Here is an 11,664-nt window from a genome sequence, read left to right as displayed (position 1 = left end):
ATCAATTAATTGATAAAAAGTTTCTACAGCTTTATTTACGTCATTTGAATATGAAAGGCAATTCCAATTAACTTTTGAAAGTTCTAAATACAATTTATGATAATCGGCTTTTCTGAAATTAAAACCAGATGATCTATTGTTTACTTTTTGTTTCGGAAAACGTTTAACTGAAAGCGCTTTAATTAAGGGGGGATGGTGATTGTCTATAGGTACCAATGGTGAATTTTCACGGTTTACTTCAATTTCGCATGCATTCGAGAGTACTAGGTCCAATGTACGGTTATTGGTATTTTGTATATTATTATACATAGTTAAATTATAGAGTGACAGGAAATTGAGGAGGCTTTTACATTTAGTTGAGGAATGAGTGAAGTCAAACATAGAATTGCTAATTTCCGGGAGGTTGAAGTCCCCAATACAGAGAATAGAGCTACCCACTGGGCAATTACTTTCAATGAATTGATAGAAGTTTTCGTAAGTGCTTATTTTCGATTCTGGCCCTATATACAAAGCACAAATATACACAACTAATGATTTATTTATAAGTTTGATTAGAATACATTCAAGTCCTGCATCATATGAATTAACAAACTGAACATTGAAATCTGAATGTATTGCTATTATTACACCCCCTCCCTTTGATGTCCCAAATAGTTTCAAGTTCCTGTCTTGACGAAATACCGTGTATCTGTCATCAAAATATTCAGAATTATAGTAACCCTCACACAACCAACTTTCAACAGCTATAATAATATCATAGTTAGAAGATAAAACATTAGTGTAAAATATTTCACTTTTACATCGTAAGCTACGACAATTCTGGAAATATATTTGCAAGTTAGTTCTACCTATTTGTGTTAACGTGTCACTGACCTTCTTTTTTAAACATTCTGGTGCATGCATATTTTTATCTATTATCTTACTTACAGATGGAGAGTCCTTGATACACATTTTTCATTTGACTGGGTTTGTCACAATAAGTTGGTTCTTGGACGAAGAGGGGGAAGATAAACTCTATCTATGGTTTTGTGTCCCTTGCGCAATAGGAAAAATAAAAAGTAAAAAAAAAAAAAAAATCGCTCCTCATATGGCGATGAAGTCCTGAGCACTCCGTCATTTTTGGCAACTGATAATAGCGCCGCGCCGTGGAAGAAATCGGAAATTACACTGGGGCTGTTCCAAGAAAAGCCTATCGCATCACTCATATATATCTCGATTTATATTAAAATGTATTACACGCTCAAATAAATAAATAAATAAATAAAAAGTAAGCACAAAGACTTTTCAACTTTCCTCGTATTTGTAAGAAGGATTAAAACGTTTAACGTTTAATTCAAAAATACATTAGTTTCTGATCTCGAATACTACTTGGACGCTGCATCCTAAAGTGGTAATCAAGGCGTTCAATTTGCTTGGTTAGTAAAAAACATATCAATAACATTTAATAAATAGTGATTTCTATTCTACTTTTGTACAATTGTGGTGTGATGTTAGACTGCATTACTTAATACGTAGAAATCACATTAAGTAATGTTATATATACACATACATAATGTTTTAATGTGTTTACACATACATAATACATATATATATATATATATATATATATATATATATATATATATAATGTCTTAATGTTATATATGATAGTAAGACACTATCATATATAACATTAAAAGTGATCGCTAAAATTCTTAAAGGATAAGATTGAAGTAATTTTCCAATAGTTTATATTATAATAGTAAGTTTAGATAACATTAACTTGCCAGTTGCTTCAAAGAAAATAAAAAAAATCATCAAGCACTTGAATATAGTTGATTTATGGTAGTATCCATGATTCCACATACCCTTAAAAATAAACTCTGAACTATGAATCAGACTTCTTTTTAATTATATTAAAAATAATAAATAGCTTTTAAGAATTGCCAATCCATGAATTAGCACTTGTTCATTTCCAATACATATCATAAATATACAAATATTTGAATCTAGTCTAGTGCAAACGTCATGTACCCACTTACGGCATGTCATGCATTCAATCCAATTTGGCAGATCATTCTACATTGGAGTTAATTTGAACAGTCCTCCCACAAAGTTTTAACATGTTTTCCATCCTCATCCTTTCCACTATTGTTAATAAACTCCAATGAAAACAAAAGACTAGATTTTCAATACGAGTTTGCTTGCTATCAGCAGAAATGTCATTATAGACAAATCTCCGCTACAATTTTCTTTTACTATACAGTACCTGTTTACTTGAGTTATGGGATTTTAATGAAACATTTACATTATTAACCTTACCTAATATTCGGTTTAATTATTTATTTTCGTTTTGGTATCCTTAAAGGTGACTTTTCTTTTTTTGCATTCTTTATACAAGTACTGTAAATAGATGGCACTACATCAAAGTGTCTAAATTTGAGTTTCTTGAGAACTCGTAAGAAAAAAAAATGAGACCTCTCAGCTAAAGTATTCAAGAGGACTTACTTTCTGGTTTATCCTTAAGTTGTTGCGACAATATAGGAAGATCTATATGACAGTACTAAATAATCAAAAGTTCATAAAATTGTAACAAATATTAGGTGTCAAGGTATCCTCTAATATATCCAGAAATGCATCATGGTCTAAAATCCATACATTTTCTCAGACTATCGAGTATTGTGAGTTACTGATCTTGGGAAAGACGTAATATTTACAGTCCGTTTATCTCTGATGAGAATGAAACTATGTTTTAAAATAGTATCAGACCTTGAAAATGACTTTTTTCTTATATATATCCGAAGAAAAAACTAACCTCTGAATATACCAAAGGTCATACGTCAAACTCCCCCTCGAAAAAATGTCGCAACACTATTAACGTAGGTCTAATATATGTATGTTTATACAAACAAACTATCACAGAAACATTAAATGAATTAATTGTTTGAAAGTAGATACTAATGTTTTGAAGTATGTACAGTACTCAACGTGGAGAAGCAATTTTGCAGAAACTAAAGAAGTCTTGATACAAACAGAAGAATCATCATCAAGAAAGATGTGATTGTAACATTAGACGCATGGCTTCCGTCATCTTTCATCTCGCCGTTTTCAGTAATTAAGGATATACGGTTCTCAATGCCTTGGATTATAGGGCTCTGCTTCTTAAAATATTCCAAAAATATATCAATATCAGTTTCTCCTGTAAAAAGAAGAAATAATTAAGATGTAAGCAAGTAAGTGTTAAATTACAGTAATATAAATAAATGATATACAATGGCTCTACACCTAAAATATGTATTTTTTCCCTATTTTTCTAATGGACCGGAAGTGTTATGGTAACATCCTGCTCGTTTCTATCGTTACTGGTATAATTTTCTGTACTATGCATGCTAAAAATACTGAAAAAAGTGTAAGTGGTGATGCCTGACATCCCAGATTGTGTGACCGTTAGTGTGAAAAGAATAGTGGCAAGGTTTTAGATTTTGAACAGATGAAGGTGAGAAAAGAATTTTCTTTAAAAATATTTTTACCAAACAAAATTAAGAAATGAGACCAAATTAAGGAGTAGCATAATCTACAATAACCAGAGAGTATGTATACGAAAAAATATTGACATTACCACAGTAACGGGTGGGAATATACCCTTATTTCAGTTTGAGAGGTTTTTGTATAGTTAACTAAAGTTCAGATGTACTGTAGAATATTACGTAAAAGACATTGGGCAACATTCAAAGAAACTTAATTAATCCAGCGCTAGTCACGTGATTAGTTAGTGAAGTATTAGTTCTGTACTAAGGAGGGTGTACTTTTTGGTATTTAGTCTGCTTGGAGTTTAGCTAATACGTTAATTTGGGTGTAATTAACTAATATAATCCCAATACATCGGGTGAGAAAAATAAATGTGGCAACTACGGAAATCTAGACGTGCGCATGCATACCTGTAAAAATGAAAATATATGAAATACGAAATTCGATTTTGTTTTTACTTTGACATCACTATAACTTATAAATATTTGAACCGCTTACTGCAGAAAACAAACATGTCCAACCTCTACACATTTCCTTTTTTGTGACGATAATGGTTTGTAATAGGTCAATGCATCGTTTAGAACCGAAATGACGCTTGTCCGCTCAATAACAATGGGCATCGCGACACTTTTAATTTTCCGTTTACTGCAGAAAAGAAACTTGTCCCGAACGAGTTCCCTATCGACAGTAAATGAGACTGTAGTTTTCCCGTTAGAGGTCACTCCTTCATGCCGAAAGATAGGGATTTCGGGATAATATTGAAGAAGCTGAGAAAGGAGGAAAACTAAACAGTGGATGACGTTGTTGGGCTCATTAAAACTTCCTCAACCATCTCCAACAAGTTTTCCATTGTTCAAATGAAAGCGACTGATTTCATTGACAAGAATTTCTGATGGCCTGACTTTTACAAAATAGCGTGTCTGAGCGATCATTTTTATGGCAAAAAGCCTCTAAACACCTAAAACGACTTTCAACATTTCAAAATACCATGAGATGTACTTCTCATATCTAAATCTACATAGTGTTCAGTGTAACATGAATATTGGTAGCTTGACAGTGAATACTTTTAGGCTGAGGAACTCGTTTAAACACTCTGTCCTGCCCATAAGTAATAAGAAAATGGCTGACATCTTGGTCCACATAACTCAAGAAAAGATGCTAATTTGGAGTTCAATAGCATCCTGACCCATCACAGCGGAAACACGTTCTGATGACAAAGATGACTGATTAATTTGTAATTACACAACTCACATATTATTCAAGAATGTTTAACAATTAAGTTTCCTTCCAATAAAGGATATTTATTAATTTTATAGTCGTTTCCTTTAATCAATTTAATGGAACCCGGAGGTTCAATGCCATGTTCACAAAAGCTCTCCACTGACTTCTATCCTTAGCCAACTGGATACAATTTGTTTGAACAATCTATTTACTGCAGAAAGGAAACATGTCCGAAACACAAAAAAGTGCCCCCCTCTACCTTCTTAGGTGAAACACAAATTTTGCATGTGTATTTTAATCACATACTTCTATCATGTACGGTACTTCTATCATTAAAGGAAAAGTAGTGGAAATAGCGTAAAGATAGTTCTATACAGTTTTTTTTCCTCTCCTACAAAATTACGAAATGTAGACATGTTTGCTTTCTGCAATAAGGGGTTCAGTTACGAAATCGGATTGTATTTTACTTATTGATTTCTGAGGAATATATATTTGGAGCAGGAATAAGTACAACTCAATTAATATTAGCAACAATCGAAGGATTATGTTCTCATTATAAGAAAAAATAATTTATCAGTCAGTTGTATGTATCCCTAAGAAAACTATAAAATGTTTTACTCATCTCTCACTGTTCACTTTAAGAAAACAGTTCTGCTATTGTTGAGGATATGCTGTTTTATACAGCATTGTTCAAAAGACTAATTAACTCTATGGCCTATGGAATCCGGAAGTTCAATGCCACGTTCACAAAAGCTCTCCACTGACTTCTATCCTTAGCCAACTTGATTCAGTTTCTACGATGTATTTCTATTTCTGCAAGATCCATCTTAATAATATTGTCCTCCCATCTGCGCCTAAGTCTTGCTAATGGTCGTTTTCCGATTGGACTTCCAGTTAAAAGTTTGAAAGCATTCCTATTTTGTCCCATTCTGGGTATATGGCCTGCCCACCTGAGACTCCTAGATTTGATGTCCCTAACATTGTTTGGTAAACCGTATAAATTATGTAGTTCCTCGTTATGAAGTTTCCGCCATTCCCCATTCTCGTTCCTCTTGTGTACAAATATCATCTCAGGATCTTATTCTCAAGTATTTTCAGTCTGCATTCTTTCCTTAGAATAAGCGACCATGTTTCTCAAACATACAGAACAACAGGCATGATTATCGTTTTATATATTTTAAAATTCCTCGACAGGATTCGAGGCGACAAAAGATTTTGAACCGAATAATAATACGAATTCCCTGCTTTTAGTAGACATTTAATTTCTCCGAGACCACCGGACCGGGAAAAAGTACAGAGTAAATATTAAATTCAATTGTAAACCAATAATATACTGAGTACAATAAATGAACACATTTAATCGTCAATTGATATTTTACAGCATGACTTGCCTTCGAACAAGCGTAAAACTCAGAATTAAGGAAGGACATACTATCACTACGTATAAGAATAGATTATACGTTACCTGTAGTGTGATTCTTAGCGTTATTTGTTATCACTGAGTATCCGTCACCACCTGAAACCAGAAAGGATGGTACTGCAATCCGATACATAGCTTCTGGATTAACAGGTTCGAAGTTTGGCACTCTGCACTTTCCACAACGAACTTTAAGCTCTTTCACTCTATTACCGATGGGTTTTGTTAGGTTATACGTAATCTGGACACCTTAAATAAAGGAAGGAAAAGTAAACAAATCTTAAAATCAGTACAGAAATAGTATAATTATGAAAATTTTATAGCCTTTTAAAATTTGCTAACATAACTGGATACAAACATGTGCTAGAAAGAGATATGTAAAGTGTGTGAGTGAGTGTCCCATTTTGTGGAACTTAAGCTCCGAATGATGTTCTGCAATTGTTTACATTCTTTTACTGCATGAGTTAAATGTGATTTCCAAGTTAATTTGTATTCGAGATCTAAACTATGTAGTCAATATATACATCCCAAGCTTACTTTGTTTACTTTTAGATTCAAAACCTTAATAATTCTATTTCTTCTTTTTCAGAATTAGCTTGTGTTTGAACTTTCTGAGCATTTCCTGATCTTTTTGTAATTTTCAATCAACTATCAACTCTGCAGGATGTAACTCATTATTCCTTGCTAACGTGAACAGAAACACGTACATTCTAGTAATAAAGTTTTAAATTTAACTTGTAAATAATTACAGAAAATTGAACACTTGCTAAATAACTTAAAATGAAAAACTGTGGTGTGCGTCCCATAGCGCGTAACGGCGCACCACAAACTTTGGTTTATTTATTGCTTAAGTTTTCTCGTTGGAAGGTAAAAGAAATAAAATTCTATCATAGATAGATAAAGACAAAACATAACAATTGAACTTGTAAATTCCATATGTAGAACATTTCTTTGCAGCTCAGAGACAGTCCGTTAACACTCAAAAGATGTTAGTCCTGGAATATTAGTGGACATCGTGTGGGAATCCTTGCGAAGCGTTTATGTCCTGGAAATGTGACTTCCCGCGGGACACCTTTGAGAAAATACTGGGATGTTCGCGAGGAACAAAAAGACAACTTTCGAACATCCAAATACTGTTACATGACATGCACATCCCACTGAAATCTAAAAGCAAACTCCGTAGATATATCCATTATTCTTATAGTTTGCACTCAAATAGCTACATCATCTGAGTGAAATCTGAGAGAAAGCCGCGGATATTTCCATTAGCCTAAGATTCCACTGTGATAACATATTCCACTGATATCTAAGGGAAACCCCGCTGATATATTTCCATTATACTTAAATTTCTACTTTGATAGGTACATCCCAGTGATCCCACTGTAACCTAAGGGAAATCCTATGAATATTTCCATTATGCTTATAGTTTCTACTATGACGGGCATATCATTCTACTGAAATGTAAGGGAAATCCGAGTATATTTCCACTATTCTTAAAATTTCCACTGTGAGCCACATTGGCCCGGGACAGGTATGAATCGCATAGAATACTCAATGGACGTCCCTTGGCCACGTTCTATATGTGTGGAGTCCACCAAAACAAATGATACCAAAAGCACAAGGCACAATTTCGTTACAATTGGTCCATCCATCGAGGAAACCCTTACCGTTTGAGCACACTTGCTCCACCTCAACTATCAAATACTTCAAGACGTAATTTTACAATGATAATGATAATCGTTACCTGAAACTTGGAGAAATCCAAAGAAAAATGTGGACTGCGTAGAATTAGGATTGTTTTCCTCCCTGCTTACAGCATGTTCGAATACTTCTAATAGGTATTTGCCTTGTAGCTCCAATGTATCAATGGTATTTTGGAATGGTGATGTTGTGGCTAAATCTTCAAACGTAACATCTACAAAGAAAGAAAAACAGGAAACTAACTTTCCAAATTGTCAAAAAATGTATGGTTCCAAGCTGTGTATCTAATATTTCAACCACTTGAAGATAAACATAATGCATACACAGGTACAGTATAGGTTTCAGTTTTACACAGATAGTATATGTTTCGTTACCTGATTATTCGTTTATTGATAGCTTCTAATGGATTCCACCACAGTTTCTCATTATATTATCCGATCCACTATGAACTATTATTTCTTCACACGTGTATAAATACAGGTTTCTTTAAATATTTCATCGCAAAGGTTAAGTACAGTAGTTCCTTCGATACGGATTCTTTAAGATAATAAATACTTCAGTCAAGTGGTCACTGAAGTCCGTAGGTCTCAAAGTCTGTTACACGTTTCTGAATCCAGATCTTTTAAAAGATTTAATTTTCTTTTTAAAAAGGATGGCTCTAGAAGATTATGCCTTCTTTTCAACAAGAAAAGTATAGATACCTGAAGATTAATATACTAATTAGGTTGGTAGTGTGTACCAAACCTTGTAGAAGTCGAAGACTCGGATAAGTGTGCTCTTAAATAATTGTATAAATACGGCAAAGAGTTTGGAATGATCGGTCGGCAAACTAAACAAAAAAGTCAATGTATACAACTTGGTCTTTTAATTAAGCGAAATGTTAATTTAATATATAGTGTACATCATTCTGAAACCTCGAACGGAACAACCAGTGAGCCTAAAACACTTGAATAGCCCTTTGTAGCCTAGTCGCTAACGAATAGGAGGTTTGTTAAAAAAGTTCGACCTTGTTATTATTATTATTATTATTATTATTATTATTATTTTGGTGTAAATAAATATAGCTAGGAAGGTTTAGTTTAATGCATGTATGTAGGTGGTCCTAATGCACATTATTATTTTCTTTCCAGCCTGTAGAAGCCATCAGTCACCGATGAGTGAAGTGTAAATGAGCGGCTTCAAAATTTCGTTTTTCATAAAATGACTGAAATGTGTCCAGCTTTAAGAGTCCTAAGCGGAAATCATGCGCAAGAGTCGACAGCCGTTGGGAACAGAAGCAATGAGCATCAAAAAGAATGCTACAGCCCGCCTATTCTTCACATTTATTGACCAAACATAGTATACCTGTGGTTCTATGTCATTTCTGCCTCTTCTCCAGCTGAAAATGTGCCTGATTGGAACCAACTTCAATTCAGAAAAGATATCATGCACAAATGCACAATGCAACGGATGAGCTGCGTGCAATCACAAAAAAAAGAGGAGTTCCAGGTTTCCAACAGTTGAAGAACTGTTTTGAGAGGTGTGTATCACAGCCCAAGGGAACTATTTCGAAGGATATTACGTAAAACTATGGTATCTAAATAGATACACATTTTTTAATGAATAGAAGCCGAATACTTTTGAACAAACCGTGTATGCTTTGTCTCGAATCTGATTCTCATTCGAAGTGGCAATTACCCTGGATACACACTCAAGTAGTGGTTTGAATCCTACTTTGAATAGAAGACGCTGTCTCATATATCTTTGGTGTTGAAAATGCCATTTCAATCAACCAATACAACCACTTGAAAATGAATCCTTTTTTTTAACCTTTTACGCCTTCCCTTCTGCCAGCAATGTATAGATATCGCGAAATTTTTATTAGGTTCATTGGTTGAGAATTCACAATATAGTCGAATGTTAACCTCCTTAGAGGTCTAGATGTTGGTAGAAGATAATATGGATCATATATATTTTTTTTTATCATATGATGTGTTGAGAACACAAGGGAATCAAGCCATGAGAACACAAGGGGGTGAAGCCACATTATTAAAGTTATAAGAAAAGTAGACATGAAGTTGGTACGAAATACTTAATTACAAGGAAAAGTTTACACTAATTTGTTATATTCATCTGGACAATGAATGTTCATCTTTTAAGCTGTAAAAGTGAATTTTGATGTAGTTCTTAAAGGTAAAATTGCTCAAAATGACCAAAAGTGTACTTGACTCCTTATAAGGATTTCGGGACACCTCCCAATGGGCATGCTTTAGATGGTTGTGCTAATTTGTATAAAAGGTTTATAATTCGAACAAGAACAACTTGTAATGAATGTAGTACCTGCAGAGATTAGGGTTACTAACTTCCTAGAATTTGGCACAATGTTTAATTTTTCTCCTATCAAGGTTTGATTTCATCCGGGAGTTCGTATCTACCGTATTAAAAATAAAAACAGCAAAATTGCGAATTCAATCATGAATTTGTGAGTAAAATTTTCATTCTTGAAGATTATTTTGCTTCCTTTTTCTTACATACGCAATCTTCTTTTAGAAAGATCAAAATATCGTGAGATTTTCAGCAATACCATAATGCTTTGTAACCATTTTATAGCTGCTGTGTGTAATAAAATGTTTTAAATCTAAGCATTTTTTTATCTTATATATAAAAGAGAACGCACAAATCCTTTGTTCCCTCATCACGCTAATACGGCTGAACCAATTTCTTTCATTTTTGGGGGGTTATTAGGATTTGGACCCTAGATGGTTTTTATCATATCACTTTAATTTTCAATTACCAGTGTCTTGAGATAATTGACCATTCAAGTGTCCATAACGTACAAATCCTTTGTTAGTTCATCATAGGTAAAAATAAACGTATTTATATGCAACCCGCATGACCGTGTCACTCGGCGGGTTAACATAAATGACAGGCGATATAATGTTAACATTTACTGCAATCTACTATGGTTTTTATCATATCACTTGAAAGCGAAAAAGTAAAAATTATCTAATTAACAAGGTTTATTGCGTTCCGGGGTGACCCCAGCGAAGCGGGGTGAACGCTGCTAGTTGGCAATAAACGTAAGGTTTCCTTTATTTTGACAAGAAAGCTTACCTCTTTAGCAGATGGTATTAGCGTTAGAACGACTGTGTAAGTTTACAAGCAGATATTGTTTATATTGGAGTCATGTAAGGACAATTCGAGGCATAACCTCCTCAGTCCTGGCAATTTTTTTTGTCTCAAATTTCTAATTTTCCTTTACATATATTTAATATAGACTCTAAATGCCCGTAAAATGACCTCAAAATTTTAGTGCTTACGGTGGGTTACGAGTAATCTCATGTCCCTTCCTGTAGGGAACATTCAAGTTTACAGGTTTACTGTACTATCCACGAAAGTACAAATGACGTATTACTCTTTGTCCATATTTTTTCCATGTCTTCCATATTTTTTTATGATTAATTAAACTTATCTTCAGTATTCAAGGAACAACTCTAACTAAAAATAAATATATTTACCTACATCTGTTCGCTGAAATTCCATTCTTTCTAACTACGACATATTTCCAACACATTTAAGAAGCGACGTACAAAATTTTGGCGCGAAAAATACATCACATTACGTACTGACATCTATCAACAATATGTAGAGACGTTGCAAACTCCAATCGTTGCTCACTAGACTTCTTTTTTTTTTAAAGTTATTTCATGTCCCCTGTAGGGGACGTTCGGACCGAGGAGGATAAGGGAGGGGGTGCTCCAAGGACGGTAGGAAGATGGGCACTTGTGAAGCAAGAGAGATATCTATGAAGGATACCAAGGAAATTGCCATACCCATAA

General features: G+C 33.9%; 1 protein-coding gene across 1 annotated transcript in view; it reads right to left on the bottom strand.

Moving 5' to 3' along the window:
- Window positions 1–1,689: 1,689 nt before the first annotated feature.
- LOC145663170 (apyrase-like) overlaps window positions 1,690–11,664 on the bottom strand; it is an 89,146-nt gene continuing 79,171 nt past the window's right edge. The window contains exons 7-9 of the mRNA XM_081729499.1: window positions 7,890–8,060; window positions 6,194–6,394; window positions 1,690–3,178 (exon numbers count right to left, since the gene is read on the bottom strand). Of these exons, the coding sequence (XP_081585625.1) occupies window positions 2,991–3,178; window positions 6,194–6,394; window positions 7,890–8,060 (560 nt within the window). The 3' untranslated portion in view covers window positions 1,690–2,990. The remainder of the gene's footprint in view (window positions 3,179–6,193; window positions 6,395–7,889; window positions 8,061–11,664) is intronic.

Source organism: Thermobia domestica, chromosome 10, assembly GCF_964235325.1.
Source record: "Thermobia domestica chromosome 10, izTheDome1.hap1.1, whole genome shotgun sequence".
Lineage (NCBI taxonomy): Eukaryota > Metazoa > Arthropoda > Insecta > Zygentoma > Lepismatidae > Thermobia > Thermobia domestica.
This window is presented reverse-complemented; position numbering and strand designations above follow the sequence as displayed.